Here is a 17,681-nt window from a genome sequence, read left to right on the forward strand (position 1 = left end):
TGGGGTTTGGGGTGTGGGCGGGGGAGGGCGGTGTTGGATGGGGTTTGGGGTGTAGGCGGGGGAGGGCAGTGTTGGATGGGGTTTGGGTGGTGGGTTGGGGACGGTGTTGGGGGCGGGCGAGGGCTCGCACACGCTGTGCTGCTGCTGCTAGTCTCCTGAATGGGGAGCAGACTCAGAAAACTCTGAGCCCCAGAGGAAAGGCATTGAATCGATTAACTGAATAATCAATTATCTGAATGAAATATTGCCTGCCCACCTCGTTCAGATAATCAAGGTTCCCCGGTAATTGAGATGATTATAATAATTTTTTGATGCAGATACAAAAGATAACTATTATCAGTGTACATCACCCTTTTACAATTTCCAAACCTTGATGTGGCCATCTAGCTGAAAGCTTTACCTATTTGTATTGTCATTTTTAATCTAATTGCAAAATGGCAACATTACTCACCTGATATACTGTTTGCTTTTCTGAAATTGTTTACTCAGAAACTTCAATCCCTTGAGACTTGGAAAAGTTGAGTAAGACACAACAGTAGAGTATTTGATCTCTTCACATGGAACTGGACAGTTGAAACTGTGTGCACCTGCTTTGCAAAGTCCCTTTTTTTCAATATAATCTTGAATATAAAAGAGAAATGGCAAAATGTTTATTTTTAATGAGTTGCTGATATTCATAACACAAAATTCAAATTGCTTCAAATTTGTTCAAATAAGTTTTTAAGCTGTGTTCAACTTTTAAAAAATATACTATTATATGAAAGATGAAATCTCAAATCTCAATTTGCCAAAGCTAAATATTTGAACTTGGTCACAAAAGAAAAGTTAGCCCAGGTTTATTCTGAAGGTTTATGCTGAAACTGTCCTTGGAGCAGCTCTCACTGCACCACTGCACTTGCTACAGAAAGTGTATTAACTGAAAAGAAAAACATGCTCAGTGTCAAAAGACTGAGGCTAGATAATCACATAGTTGGTCCCAAATCTCATTTCATTATTTGGGACTTCAATAGGCAACTTCCTATTGCAAGCCATCAAATCTTGGTCAAATATTGAATAGGCTTCCTTAACCCCTATTACTTTGCTGAATCAAAATATTGCTTTTCTTCAAAAATTCAATTTTAGTTCAATTTGAGAAGAAAGTGCATAGCATCTCTTTGATCAAAATGGTCAAGTATTGGATAATAAATCCCTGATACTTTCATTAAAACTTAAATAAATTAGAAAAGTACTGATTTGGAGATGCTGGTGTTGGACTGGGGAGTACAAAGTTAAAAATCACCTAATGAAGGAGCGTCGCTCCGAAAACTAGTGCTTCCAATGAAACCTGTTGGATAACCTGGTGTTGTGTGATTTTTAACTTAGAAAAGTACATTTGCTTACTCATTAGGATATTTACTTAACAAGATTCTCCAAACAACAAAATATTAGAAGAGTGATCTTTAATTTTGAGCACAAGTCTTTTTCCTCCTTTTATGAATATTTATACACATATGGATGTAATTAACTTTACCACTATCGGATCTTCCCCCAATCTCTAACTTCACAAATTTAGGCTGCTTAGAGGTTTCTCTCCCTTTGAATTTGCAATGTCAAAGGTAACAATGTTGAAGGCTGTTAACTTAGATTTTGTTCCTGAAACTGTGAAGTCTGAAATTTCATTTAAACAGGAAGACATTTAATTGCTTGGATTTCCTTTGTGCAGGATGTATTTCCTTTATGTAACATCTGAAGTAATTTTAATTTTATGAATTTTCTTCATAGAGAATTTTCTTCATACTGGGGGACTGAAATAGGCACTTTTTTGTGGTTTTCTGGATCTCTGAACCGGGCAATTTCATCTTGGCTATGTCCTCAATTGTTGGACATTGGCTGTCTCCTCTTAGCAGTGGCTTCCACAGAGTTGTATGGATCACATCTTCTATCTGCTTTAGCAGAATATTGTTTCCAATCTGCTGGTAAATCTGTGCTGAAACTGCAGAGAATCTTTTCTTCAACTTGCTGCTTAACTTGAAGTCAAGATTAGAGTAGCGCTGGAAAAGCACAGTAGGTTAGGCAGCATCCGAGGAGCAGGAAAATCAATGTTTCAGGCAAAAGTGAAGGGCTTTTCCAGCACCACTCTAATCTTGACTCTAATCTTCAACATCTGCAGTACCCACTATCAGCTGCATAACTTCGGATTTTTCTTGGGAAGAAAGAATTTCATTTCCTTGTTTGTGAATGTATGTCTTCCAAATCACTTTTGAATCTGATATTGCTATTCAGTAGTAATATTAGATAATAGTAGTATTCGTTAATACTTGTTCAACAAGCTGTGTTGCATCAGTTCAAAATTTATCCACAAGCTCACGTAGGGTATAGTGCTACCTGACCATATGGTTGCTTATGTTCTCTCACAGACCTTGCTTATTCTTGCAGTTTGAATTTACTTCAGTGTTGGTAACTGTACAAAGCAATTCTGGTAACCATGTACAGTTGCAGGTTTCCATCTTGCTTACAGAAGGACAGAAGTTTCTTATGCCAATCTAGCTAAGTTCAGTGGCCTGTGTTCTTTTTGCTTTCTCCCATGAATATAGGGTCCCCTTTACAAACTTTGCCAGTTGCCCTTTGACCAATTGTTTCTTGTTTGGCTGTTCAGTAACTAAAATTCTTTGACCTGCTATTTCCTGAGTGATTCTGTACTGACCGTTTATTCACTTTTATTTGTTTGACTCTATGACTCTTTCTGCCATTGGAAGATGATTAAGGTCAAAATACATATTGATACTCAAAAATGAGAAGCCTTGATTGTGAAAGTATTCTCTATTTGATGCTCCTTGTGTTAAAGAGTTGCTGATTGCAAACTTTTGACCTTAAATGTTAAATCTCCTGAACCATGTAGTTGCACTACTGTTGGCTGTAGACATTGTTTCTTTAACCACGATGCATCACCTGACAATATGTTGACACCTCCGTCTCCCCACCTCCCACTTTATCAAGCTTAAAATTAGTGAGCCATTTATTGACATAAATTTATTGACCAAAAAGGATAGATATGGATCACTTATTTGACTTGAAATATCTTGGCTTTTCATTTATTGTAGCCTGATCTACTTTATGCACTCCTTTGTGTGAGTCATAATTGGTAATTTTTCAAATCTGTGACTGTTTTCTTTTGGTACATTTTCTAAAAATGACTTGTGTTTGACAGATTATTGGTATTACTAAGACTAGGTAGGCCTTTACTGTGCCTGTGAGATTTCTTTTTCGATATTCCTGATGAAGAGCTCATGCCCGAAACATAAACTCTCCTGCTCCTTGCATGCTGCCTGACCTGCTGTGCTTTTCCAGCACCACTCTTTTTGACTCTTCTTCTTCCAAACCATTGATAATGTCTCCTAGTATTTGGTGTCTGCCAAACTGCTTGTATTTAGTGTCTGCCATACTTGCCAGACTGGTTTCACATGTACTTCTTTTGTGATTTTATACCAGAAGAATTGAAAGAACTCTGATGTCCTATAATCAAGTTGACCATGTCCTCTTAGAATAGCTCCATATTGCTTTAGAATTTAGTTTCACTTATGACTGGAATGGTTTTCACTCAAGTCAAATCTTCATTTTACTATAAATCTGACAAGGGCTCATCAGCAACTTCACCAATAATTGTCAGTTGTAAATTCTGACTTTACATTTTTCCAGTAATCAGTTGAGATCTATGGATTCCTATGGTTGCTAAATTCCTCTGTTGAATTTGCTCTGTAAAATATTTAATTTGTTCTGAGACTGAAGTAATTGTCAAAGGATTTCAGTTCTTCTTGAATCATAAAAAATGACCAAGTATACTGTGCCCCCAATTGTTAGTTGTAACTTGCTCAGCTTCTGATTTCATATCTGATTTGGAAGCTATGTTGTACCTTAAGAAATGTGACTCCAAGAGCACATTTCTGTGCTCAAATTGGCCGACACTGCAATCAAATCTATTTGACAATATTATTGTTGATGCCATGTCTTCCTGATTATTTATTATCCTTGTTTTAATTTCAGGCTTTTAGATTTGCAGTTTAGTCAATGTGACTGCTGGATACTGCTGTACTGGAAAGTTCTTATATTCTTCTTAAAGTAAAATGGAAGCTATCTGCCTTCCATGAGGAAAATGGAGAATTTGCATATTTTCTTTGATTTCTCTGGATGAATCCTGCTGATCATGGCCTTAATAAATTATTTGCAGTTCCTAAATGACTTCATTGATTGACTTCTGTGGCTGCATACCCAGATGAATGTCATGGTATTTCCGATGATTCTCTTTCCCTGCAGTTCATCTAAATGTTTCCTACCTTTATTGTCATTTAAATAATGGATCTTCCACTTTATCTACAACCTCAATACTCTCCTAATTTTCTTCTTCTGTTTACACTTTGTCTACTTAGACTCTAAAATGCCCCTTTATTGTTTTAATTTTGGCCTTGTGATTTTTCCAGGTCTACGACTGCACTTTAAATTGTTTTTATAGCCCTTGATTTCCCTCTCAGTAGTTGTTCCTCCTGGCGCCTGCCCACTATGGGAGCAAAGGTCAATAAAACTTATAAGTACTTCCCTTACTTTTAATTTTCTCAGTCTGTAAATTTTTTTAACATTTTCCCTTGCCCAGCAGGGATGTAACTTTACTCCCTGGTTCTGTGCTCTCTGGATGAACGCTGACTCAAGACTCTTTTCACTGATTATTGGTAACCAATGCAATCTGTAACTGCCTTGGATTAACAATTAATCTAGCTCCAAGGAAGTCTAAACTGTCCTGATGCTGTGCATCTCTTATTAAATCTGAAATGCTTTTCTATTGACTGTGGTTATTGCCTTTTGAATCCTGTTTTCTGTAGGGCTTGTGACTATTCAGCTGCTGACTGTCTCCACAAGCAACCTTCCGAAATCAGTGCTTGAAGAAATCTTCAGACTTCTATCACTACCAGTGTTGGAGAAGGTAGTTAAAGAGAATCAACACTGCTTATTATTGTAGTGTAAGACCATTCCATGTTATAGGAGCTCTTTTTACTATTGTGCACTCTAAGGTAGATTTTCACCCACCATCCTCTTTCCTGGTAGTAATCTACAGGACCTGCTTAGTTTATTGTGGTAGAGGAAAACCACTTGGTAGTCGAACATGACGAGCTTTTGTGTTTAATAAGATGTGGTGTATTCCAGGATAGCAATTACATACAAGTTATATTAATATGATCCATATTATTACAGAGCCTGGGGAAGATCCAGATGGGAGCCCTCACGATTTAAGAGTCCTAAGCTGTTTTCCCACCAAATCCGTATGACATCAAAGTCATGATCATGCATCAGCAATTACATTTATCATCTTGCCACATGTTTAAATTTCACTTGCTACAATGGCTGTAACAGTAAACTCTATATAAGCAGACTGGTAGTTTTATTTTTAAATGTCTCCAAAAACATTAAGGAGATATGGTTAGTATATGCAATTGTCTCAGATACATTACTGGCAACATAAATGCAGAAATGTCGCAATGCCAACAGCAAACTCAAGGTCTCCTTCTCAACAGAATATTTCTATTGATAAATATTCAACTTTCTGAAAAAATACTTGATAGTTCTTTCTATCTTCTCATCATCTTCTTGCAAGCGTACAGCACCTACACGCACATCACTTGCATTGATAGCCATTTTGAAATAGGTGTGGCTAACACTGGGGCTGTGGTTAACACAGATTTCAGGCAGTCAAATGCCTTTTGACATTCCTCTATACCTGGAAATTACCTGTACTTCTTCAACGAATTAGTCATTGGAGCAAATGAGTAGCTAAAATTTGGTACAAAGTTTCGATTAAAAAGTACTCAGTCCCAGGAATTGCTGTACTTCCCTCTTTATTGATGATATAGGAAACTCCCCAATAAGTTTTGTTTTCACATCTCATGGGGCAATCTGTCCATGTCCAATGACATGGCCCAGGAAAGTGACTTGGGCTTTTGTGAACTCACCCTTCACCAGGTTTATCACCAAGCCTGCTTTCTGAAATCAGTCAAACTATTCCAGTAGATGTTCCAAATGTTCCTTCTATGTGTAACTAAAAATTGCCAGATCATCTATGTACACCACACAAATGGACAATCTCGAAATTAGTCTTTATTAGTTCATTAGTCTTTGAAATGTACTGATGCGTTTTTTTGTCGCATAACTTTAAACTGATAAAATTCATTCAGTGTTCTAAAAGCAGAAATGTCCTTGGCGGTCTGGGATAAAGGTGCCTTTGAATATCCCTTGAGTAAGTCAAGCTTCAAAATGTAAGTTCTTTGTCTCACCTTCTCAATACAGTCTTCCAGCCATGGAATAAGATAAAAATCAGAATTTGTAACTGCATTGACTTTGCAGTAATCAATAAATAGGCATTGGGTGCATGTGGTTTTGACACATTTGCTGCAACTAACTTCAATTGTATTGTTTTTGAGCATGCTTACAATCTCTTTTTGAACCTATACCAATTTTAGAGGATTGTGTGTGTAAGGATGTTGCTTAATTGGAATAGCATCTCTTATATCTATATCATGTGTAAAATCATGTTAGTATTTCTCAGCTTATTCCATGTGTTTGTAATAATTATTTCAGGTTATTTTGATTTTCCTCTGAAAGGCAACTCAATAATTTATCCTAGATTTTGCGAACTTCGCTGTTATCCAATTTAATTTGAAGATTATCAAATTCAAATTTGTCTGCATTTGATTTCTAATTTCAAGTTGTAACAAGTACCACATTCCCAATCAAAATACTGTCTGAGCATATTTACATGACACACTGAGTTTTCCTTCTATCTAGTGTTCTTACCAAATAATTCAACTCACTCAATTTCCTTTTGATTTGAGAAAGCCCATTAAATCTTGCTTTTCAAAATTAACTTACCACTGGTAGTAATAATAATACTCTATCTCCTCTAGAAAACTGCATTTTTTTCATTTCTTGTCTGCTTCCTATTTCATTACATGCTGTGCTACTTTCAAATGTTGTCTAGCCAACTCACCCACTCTATTTAATAATTCTCTAAAATTTGATGCATAGCCCAAATATGTAATCATTTGAGCTGACTTACCACTTTTTCCTTAATGGTCCTCTCACTTCATGTCAGAAAACTAATTCAATTGGTCTGAATTTAATTAATTCATTAGGTGCATTCCTAATTGCAAAAAGAACAAATGGAATTCCTTTTCCCAATCCTCTGGAAAAGTCATGATTATAAGCCCTTAACTCGGTCTTTAAAGTTTGATGCCACCATTCTAATGCTGCTCGCAATTCTGGATGGTGCACAGTTGATTTAAATTGTTTTATTCCTAAACTATCCATAACTTCCTTGAATAATTTTGATGTAAAGCTCAACCCTTAATCTGATTGTATTTTGGTGGGTAGTCACATTTAGTTTTTAAAAAAAGAGCAATCCTTATACAATCCTTTTAGTTGTGCTATTGCATATGGAGAAATCTAATGGATGCATCCATTACAGTCAACAAACACTGATTCCCTTTTTTTGTTTTAGGGAGCAGTCTTACACAACAATTAAGAATCTTGTAAAAAGTTCCTCAAATGCTGGGATGATTATTAATATGCTGGCTTTATCGCTGCCTGAGGTTTCCTTTTACCTATCATGACATGTCAACAAGGTTCAACCATATTTCAATGAAGTCCAGCCAATAAAAATGTTCTCGTGTTTTGGGTTTTTCTTACTCCTAAATGACCTCTTACTTGTACCTCATGCTACCCGCAGCGCCACCTTTCTACAACCAGCAGAAATACAATTTGATGAATTTCTGCCTATTTTTCATTTGCCTGAATATGTAATGATCTCTATTTCCTGATGAAAACTTCATTTTTAAGATAGTAACATTCTGGGACACACTCAAATTCTTCTTCTGTGTGTGCTTTTTTGATACAACAGCTTTTCTTTTCATCATTTTGTTGTATATCAACTAATCTCTCTGAACTAAAAATATTCACTTTGTCTTCCATCTATTCTCATTATTTTTCTCAACAATTTGATAAAACATAGTTTCTGATAATTGAACTTCAACTTCCTTATCTTTATTTGATTTCTCCTCCTGCTTTAACCTGTGGTCTTATGATCTTGAAACATTCCATGGATACTTCCAGTAATATCTCAGTTGCCTGATTTCTCACCTACCTTTCAACCACAGTAGACATCACTCCCATCTATGATCCAGTATATCATTCCCGAGGGTAAACTGTATACACGGAACAGGTAATCTCTCTATTACTCCAACCACTCCTTAATTACTTTCCATAGGACTGTTCAACCTCACTTTACACAATGGAACACTACTGTTCTCACCATGAATTTCACATATACCTTTTCTGGCAATACTCCTACCAAAGTTCATATCAACTCATCTCTCATGATCAAAGATTGACTTGCTCTTGTAATTTTTAACATTTTAATTTCTTTATCTAGTCCTCCTGGTACGCATGAGCAAACCTTTGTCATGTAGGTAAATTCTTTAAAGAGAGGTGGAGCTGTCTTATGAGCCAACCCCCGACCAGACAATCTTTTGTAGCTTTGGCTTCCACTGGAATCTCCTCTACCATTTGAATAAACCCCATTGGCTTATTGTGCTTTATCACATCTGTCTCCCCAGTGTTTTTCTTAAGCCACCGACACTGCGACTTTATGTGGCCTACTTTATTACAGTGAAAACACTTATCCCCCATGGATTTCCTTTTTAACCAGTGATAAACTATCTTTACAATCTTCAATGGCATCTCCTATTTCCTTATTACCTGAGGATTTCTCTTTTCTCCAATTTCTATTCCTCACAGATTTAACTTGATTTCAGAAGCCAAACTTTGACTCATGAACCAACTCATAAGCATCTGCCATTTTTGCTGCTACTCTTGCAGTTTTGATTCTCTGCTCATCCATGAGATCTCACTATTTCAGGAAATGAATTTTTGAACTCCTCCGAATTAATTATCTCTCTCAGAGTGTCATATCTCTGATCTATTTTCAATGCCCTTATTCACCTGTCAAGGTTACTTTGATCGTTTCAAATGCAATGTAGGTTTGATCAGGTTCCCTCCTTAAATTCCTAAAATTTTGAAGAACGTAGAACTCCACAGCACAGGAACCATGATATTGTGCCAAACATGACGTCAAATTAAATTTATCCCTTCTACCTGACTGTAAGGTATAGGGTTAAAATTGTGCAGAATAAGGGAACAGGTTGCAAAAGCTTGCATTATAAAATTAGGTGATTCCTGAAGAAGGGCCTGTGCCTGAAACGTCGAATCTCCTGTTCCCTGGATGCTGCCTGACCTGCTGTGCTGTTCCAGCAATAAAGTTTCAACTTTGATCTCCAGCATCTGCAGACCTCACTTTCTCCTAGAGTAATGGGAGAAGTAAACAGAGGCAGAGAGAAGCTAGACAAAGGCGGGGTGAAGCGAGAGCTTGTGATAGACTACGCGCTACAGCAAAAGTAACCAATGGGGTGAAAGGAGAGGACCGAGAGATGCAGCTGAACAGCATAAATCAGAATGTAACCCTCAGATCGAGGTGCCTACTCGTTAGACACCTGTTCTTGCAAGTACGTATCAATAAAATACGCTGCTTCAGAATTTGACTCGGACTGACATTTATTGATATGTGAGTTTTGTTTCTCACATGACCTTAGTCTGTAGCCCTCTGTTCTTTACATATTCATATGTTTATCTAAAAGTCCTTTAAATTCCCCTAGTGTGTATGCATTCCAGACTCCTACCACTCTCTGTATAAAAAAACTTGCCCTTCAGGTCTCTTTCATCCTCTAACCTTAAATGCATGTGCCCTAGAATTAGACCTTTCAACTCTGGGAAAAAGATTATGAACGTCAATCCTATCTATACATCTCATGATTTTATAAACTTTTATCAAGTCTCCCCTCAGCCTCTGCAGCTCAAGAGAACTTCAAAATCTTTCTGTATGTCAATGCTGCTCAGCATCCTGCCATTAACCGTATGACTTTCTTTGGCATCTGATCTCCCAACATGCAGCACCTCAGACTTACTTGGATTAAACTCTGACACTTCTCCACCCATATCTGCAACTGATCTATATCCCATGGTATCATTTGATGAGCAAGCCAATTCTAAATCTAAGTGGTCACATTATTGTGGATCCCATGTAAGTTAATCTTCTGGATGAGCCTACCATGAGAAATTTTGTTGAAAACCTTACTAAAATCCACGTAAATAACATTCACTGCTCTGCCCTCATCAATCACCTTTGTCACCTCCTTGAAAAATTCAGTCAAGTTAGGAAGACATGACCTGCCCTGCACAAATCCGTGCTGTTCCTAATTAGGCCATATTATTGCAAATGTGCATAAATCCTATCCCTCAGAAACCTCTCCAGTAACTTCCAAACCACCAATGTGAGACTTTTTTCTGGAGATTTCTGGCACCATTTCACTAAGGTGGCATTTTATTTCACCGCTTCGTACTCCCCAGATATCTTCTCTGATAATGCAAATACTTTATTAGCTCTACCTATCAAATTTTGTTTGAATCAACAATACTCATGTGGTCACCATCCATTTCATTTGTTCACCACTTTCTCAAATGAAGTGAAGAAAGGCATCTTCGTCCTTCTCATCAAATGTTGGTGAAGCTTGGATTTATTTAAACCCATCCCCACCAGCCTTTTGGTTATGATGGGTGTGATCTTCATCACTGCCCTCACCATGATTTACCTTTTCCATTTTAAATTGACTTTCCCTTTGAAATTATTAACCTCTGAAGTTCAAAACTCTTAGTTTCTCCCTCTCTTCTCTCTCTTTGTACCTTTCTTCAGCTAGGGCTATTCTTTTTCCCTTGCCAACACCTCTAATTCAAGCTGCTTCATTTTCACAATTTCAAGTAGTTCTGGATTGCATATGTAGAGCTATTGCTGTGTTACAACATGGGGTAAACCGCTCTGCTAATTAAACCCCACACACAGCGAAGCTCACTTCGCAGCATAATCTGTTAAATTTTGAGAGGCAAAGAACTATCCCAGAGGTCACTATTAAAAGTAAAAACTAACAATTGTATTCTTTAAGTCGAAAAGAGAACATTAGACAGCTATTCACAACTCTTTCCTCTTAAACCTATCTTTTACGTCCCACTCTACAATTCTGGTCTGATTAAAAAGAGCCCCAATTAAGGTTTACAAAAAAAAAGTCACATTTCAAAACCAATCAGCTTTGTCTATTCTAAGTTTGGGAGAAGATTTGTAGCTTGGGTGCTCGTTGTTGTGGTTCTGTTCGCTGCGCTGGGAATTTGTGTTGCAGACGTTTCGTCCCCTGTCTAGGTGACATCCTCAGTGCTTGGGAGCCTCCTGAGAAGCGCTTCTGTGGTCTTTCCTCCGGCATTTGTAGTGGTTTGAATCTGCCGCTTCCGGTTGTCAGTTCTAGCTGTCCTTTGCAGTGGCCGGTATATTGGGTCCAGGTCGATGTGCTTATTGATTTGAATCTGTGGATGAGTGCCATGCCTCTAGGAATTCCCTGGCTGTTCTCTGTTTGGCTTGTCCTATAATAGTAGTGTTGTCCCAGTCGAATTCATGTTGCTTGTCATCTGCGTGTGTGGCTACTAGATTACTTACAGTGTGGAAACAGGCCCTTCGGCCCAACCTGTCCACACCGACCCACCGAAGCGCAACCCACCCATACCCCTACATATACCTCTTACCTAACGCTACGGGCAATTTAGCATGGCCAATTCACCTTACCTGCACATCTTTGGACTGTGGGAGGAAACCGGAGCACCCGGAGGAAACCCACGCAGACACGGGGAGAACGTGCAAACTCCACACAGTCAGTCGCCTGAGGCGGGAATTGAACCCGGCTTTCTGGCACTATGAGGCAGCAGTGCTAACCGTGTGCTAGCACTGTGCCACCGTGCCGCCTACTAAGGATAGCTGGTCGTGTCGTTTCGTGGCTAGTTGGTGTTCATGGATGCGGATCGTTAGCTGTCTTCCTGTTTGTCCTATGGAGTGTTTTGTGCAGTCCTTGCATGGGATTTTGTACACTACTACATTGGTTTTGCTCATGCTGGATATCGGGTCCTTCATTTTGGTGAGTTGTTGTCTGAGAGTGGCTGTTGGTTTGTGTGTTGTTATGAGTCCTAGTGGTCGCAGTAGTCTGGCTGTCAGTTCAGAAATGCTCTTGATGTATGGTAGTGTGGCTGGTCCTTTGTCTATTCTCCTTTGTAGATTTTCCTCTGTACATTTTTCTAGTCTGTCTCTTCTTTGGTCTTCTGCTGCACAACTTTTCTTATGGACAGGTACCTTTCAGAGACCTATTTAGCAAGTAGTCTATATTTGTTGGTGCTCTTGGCAGTTCTCCCTGAACTAGATTAGATTAATTACACTGTGGAAACAGAACCTTCGGCCCAACATGTCCATACCGACCCGCCGAAGCGCAACCCACCCAGATCCATTCCTCTACATTTACCCCTTCACCTAACACTACAGGCAATTTAGCATGGCCAATTCACCTAACCTGTATCTTTTTGGACTGTGGGAGGAAACCAGAACACCCAGAGGAAACCCACGCAGACACGTGGAGAATGTGTAAACTCTACACAGTCAGTTGCCTGAGGCGGGAATTGAACCCGGGTCTCTGGTGCTGTGAGGCAGCAGTGCTAACCACTGTGCCACCGTGCCACCCACTTTGAACTGTTCAAAATGTCGGTTTTATACCCCAAAACATTGGATCATTTCATTGATTTGATGTCATCAAAATATTAAATTCAAATTCGATTGGAGTTTGGTCTGTGGGGCACAATTTAAACCGATTGGCCGGATTTGAATTTGTTTTTGTCCCATGGCAACACCACATCAGCTATTTGTGTTAGCCAAGTGTTACATTTTTAAATTGTTCAGCACACTCTGTGCTTTCAGTCCTTGCCAGCTTCCTCCCTCTCAAAGGTACTGTACACACCTACACCTTCATAACAGCTGCAATTTTCTCCCTTTTGGTCCAGACACAGGCAACTCTAATGTCAGCTTGCTAGCCAATTCCAAAAGCTTTGCCTTGCTCACTTTCTGTAAAACATCTTGAGTGACTTCTTCCACATGCAGGAAACTCTTAGTGACTGAAAGAGCCATTATTAGACAGGCCACACCCTGTTGAAACCAATCAACACAACACCCCCCAAAAAAACCACCAAAACTTATCACTCACTGCCTTTAATCCAATAATCCAAAACCAAACCTGGAATTAAAGATTTTGATCCTGTCAAGATCCCCCAGCAAACTACACTCTGTTTCTACACCCATTGAAAATACAAACAAAAGAAAGATGAATTTGTATAGTTAGAGCTCTATTGGAAAACTTAACAGAATAATGAATTATTTAACTACTAAACAGAAATTGTTACAATATAGTAACACCCATAAACACACCTTTTGCAAAGGCAAATTTAGTAAAATACATTGCCTTACATGTGATGTTTCTTCAGTCTGGAGAAAGGAACAAGGGAAAATTTAGACAGAGAAAGAGAGAACGCCAACTTTTTGTAGTGGCAGAGAGAGGTATGACAACTTTCACAGCCAACTTCCCATTCATGCTGCTTTTGGTTTTCTAAGTTTTAAAAAAAGGAGCCTGACAAGCTGTTTACTTTATTGATTTGGAATAGACGATTTTACATATCTGGCTCAAATTTTCTCATCAAACAACCAGGACAAAATACACATCTGAAAGCCACAATATTGTCACATTGTACACAAGATGCCAACCACTTTGTCCTGATTGTTAGTGAGCTTGCTGTATTTTGGAACTCTACTCATTCAGGCAGGTAGGGACTTTCCCATTACACTCTTGACTTGTGCCTTACAACTGGTGGAAAAGCTTTGGTGTTTCAAAAGGTGAGCCACTCCCCTCAGAATATGCAGAGTCTGACCTGCTCTTGTATTTATGTAACCAAAAGGGAAAATGCTGGAAAATCTCAGCAGGTCTGGCAGCAGCTGTAAGGAGAGAAAAGAGCTGACATTTCGAGTCCAACTGACCCTTTTTGTCTTGTATTTATGTAGTTGGTCTAGTTAACTCTCTGGTCAATGCTGATATCAGGATAAAGATCGATGGGAGATTGACAATGGCAAGGGCACTGTGTGCTTAGAGATGTGATGAGTCTCTCCCATTGGTCATTGATAGTACATGTGGTATTACCCTTACTTGCCACTTAAAACCTTTATATTCTCCAAGTATTGTTTCTCTGTTGCTAACTATTTCATTATCTGAGGAGTTGTGGTTAAAATTATTCAACAGCTAATATTCCCATTTTTGAACTTGTCATGGAGGAATGATTATGTGAAGTGGGTGAAAGTGGTTGGGTGTAGGATATAACCCTGGAGGATGCTTACAAATACACTGCAGGGCTAAAGTGATTGGCCACAGTCATCTTCCATTCTGGTGGGTAAGACACCAACCAACAAAGAGATTTCCTCTGATTCTCATTGACATCAATTTCACTACTGCCCCTTTAGCCAGATATAAATGCCTTGATAGTATAAAGTAATTAGATTAGAACACAAAGGGATCATTCCTCTTCTCTTTCTATTGGAGGTGCTATCACACACAACTGAAACTGATGACATGATCATTCAATGGTTAGCACAGTTGCCTCAGCGCCAGGCACCTGGGTTCAAATCCAGCCTTGGCTGAGTGTCTGTGTGGTGCTTTCACATTCTCCCCTTGTTTGTGTGAATTACCACTGGATGCTCTGACAGTCCAAAGATGTGCAGTTCAGGTCCCTTACCTTCACATAGCCAGTCATTTTAACACAGTATCTTGCTCGCGTGCTCACATATCCGCAGACTGGGTGACCGCTTTGCGGAACACCTCTGGTCTGTGCGCAAGTAGGTTCCTAACCTTCCTATAGCTGATCATTTTAACACAGCATCCTGCTCATATGCCCATTTGTCTGTCCTTGGCACTCTGCAGTGTTCCAGTGAATCACAGCACAAACTGGAGGAACAACATAGAGTGAAAGAGAATCCAAATTGTTTTTACAAATACATTAAGGACAAAAGGGTAACTCGGGAGAGAATAGGGCACCTCAAAGATCAGCAAGGTGGTCTTTGTGTGAAGCTGCCGAAAATGGAGCAGATACTAAACGAGTATTTTGCATCAGTATTTACTATGGAAAAAGATATAGAAGAGATAGAATGTAGGGAAATATATGGTGACACCTGCAAAAATGTCCATATTACAGAGGAGGAAGTGCTGGATGTCCTGAAATGCATAAAGGTGGATAAATCCCCAGGACCTGGTTAGGTGTACCCTAGAACTCTGTCGGTAGCTAGAGAAGTGATTGCTGGGCCTCTTGCTGAGATATTTGTATCATCGATAGTCACAGGTGAGGTGCCAGAAGACTGGAGGTTGGCTAACGTGGTGTCACTGTTTAAGAAAGGTGGTAAAGACAAGCCAGTGAACTATAGACTGGTGAGCCTGACCTCGGTGGTGGACAAATTGTTGGAGTGAATCCTGAGGGACAGGATGTACATGTATTTGGAAAGGCAAGGACTGATTAGGGATAGCCAACATGGCTTTGTGCGTGGGAAATCATGGTTCACAAACTTGATTGAGTTTTTTGAAGAAGTAACAAAGAGGATTGATGAGGGTAGAGCAGGAGATGTGACCTCTATGGACTTTAGAAAGGCATTCGACAAGGTCCTCCATGGGAGACTGATTAGCAAGGTTAGATCTCATGGAATACAGGGAGAACTAGCCATTTGGATACATAACTGGCTCAAAGGTAGAAGACAGAGGTGGTCGTGGAGGGTAGTTTTTCAGACTGGAGGCCTGTGACCTGTGGAGTGCTACAATGATCGGTACTGGGTCCTCTACTTTTTGTCATTTACATAAATGATTTGGATGCGAGCATAAGAGGTACGGTTCGTAAGTCTGCAGTTGACACCAAAATTGGAGGTGTAGTGGACAGCGAAGAAGGTTACCTCAGGTTACAACAGGATCTTGATCAGATGGGCCAATGGGCTGAGAAGTGGCAGATGGAGTTTAATTCAGATAAATGCGATGTGCTGCATTTTGGGAAAGCAAATCTTAGCAGGACTTATACACTTAATGGTAAGGTCCTAGGGAGTGTTGCTGAACAAAGAGACTTTGGAGTGCGGGTTCATAGCTCCTTGAAAGTGGAGTCGCAGGTAGATAGGATAGTGAAACAGGCGTTTGGTATGCTTTCCTTTATTGGTCAGAGTATTGAGTACAGGAGTTGGGAGGTCATATTGCAGCTGTACAGGTCATTGGTTAGGCCACTGTTGGAATATTGTGTGCAATTCTGGTTTCCTTCCTATCAGAAAGATATTGTGAAACTTGAAAGGGTTCAGAAAAGATTTACAAGGCTGTTGCCAGGTTTAGAGAATTTGAGCTATAGGGGGAGGCTAAACAGGCTGGGACTGTTTTCACTTCAGCATCAGAGGCTGAGAGGTGACCTTATAGAGGTTTACAAAATTATGAGGGGCATGGATAAGATAAATAGACAAAGTCTTTTCCCTGTGGTTGGGGAGTCCAGAACTAGAGGGCATAGGTTTAGGGTGAGAGGGGAAAGATATGAAAGAGACCTCAGGGGCAACTTTTTCACACAAAGGATGGTACGTTTATGGAATGAGCTGCCAGAGGACATGGTGGAGGCTGGTACATTTGCAACATTTAAGAGGCATTTGGATGGGTATTTGAATAGGAAGGGTTTAGAGTAATATGGGCCGGGTGCTGTCAGGTTTGACTAGATTGGGTTGGGATATCTGGTTGGCATGGACGGGTTGGACCGAAGTGTCTGTTTCCATGCTGTACATCTCCATAACATCTCAACTTCAGACCAGGCACTTTACAGCCTCCTGGACTTAATATTGAGATCAACATCTTTAAATAGTGAACCCTGTCTTCACTTTCTTTTAGCTTTTTTTATCATGTAATTTGCTCCCCCATCCCAGTTACTGTCCTTTCAAGTCTGACAGGAGACACACCATTACTGTCCTTTCAAGTCTGACAGGAGACACACCATTGTTCTGCTATTTTCACATTCCGATCACATAAGCTGAACTATCAATATTTTTTCTCTATCATCAGCCTATACTCACTACGCTCACATCTCACCTGCTACACCCACTACTCCCACACATCCGCACTCCCAAACTGCCCCCTCCACACTTCACTTCAGCACTGATGAAGAGCCATTTAGACTTGAAATGTTATCTTGTTTTCTCTCCATGGATGCTATCTGACCCACTGTGATCTCCAGCATTTGTTGTTTTTAGTACAGATTCCAGCAGTTGCAGTAGTTTGTTCCTGTAGGTTAGGTGGATTGGTCGTGCTAAATTGACTGTAGTATTGACTGTAGATTTGTGGGCTAGGTGGATTAGTCATGATAAATTCTGGGGTTATGAGGATAGGGTGGGAAAACTAGGTCTGGGTTCGGTACTCTTCGAAGAGCTAGTGCCGACTCGATAGGCCAAAGGGCCTCTTTCTGCATTCTGGTGATTCTATGATTCCACAAGCACGTTCCCACCACTAGATCATCAGGGTCTGTTTTACAAAGGACTCAAGTGATGGATTCCACTTGGGTAGGCTTTTGCCTGTTACCAAGGGAATTCATACTCAAAATGCTCCACAAGGAGATGGATTAGTGATTCCTATAGACCTGTAGGGGATATCACA

At 39.6% G+C, this 17,681-nt stretch overlaps 1 protein-coding gene across 1 annotated transcript in view; it reads right to left on the bottom strand.

The window, feature by feature from the left end:
* Positions 1-17,681, bottom strand: part of LOC122559364 (acid-sensing ion channel 5-like) — a 205,235-nt gene that overhangs the window by 41,688 nt on the left and 145,866 nt on the right. The window contains exon 7 of the mRNA XM_043708814.1: positions 452-620. Coding sequence (XP_043564749.1) covers positions 452-620 — 169 coding nt within the window. The remainder of the gene's footprint in view (positions 1-451; positions 621-17,681) is intronic.

Source organism: Chiloscyllium plagiosum, chromosome 19 (genome assembly GCF_004010195.1).
Source record: "Chiloscyllium plagiosum isolate BGI_BamShark_2017 chromosome 19, ASM401019v2, whole genome shotgun sequence".
NCBI classification, from domain to species: domain Eukaryota; kingdom Metazoa; phylum Chordata; class Chondrichthyes; order Orectolobiformes; family Hemiscylliidae; genus Chiloscyllium; species Chiloscyllium plagiosum.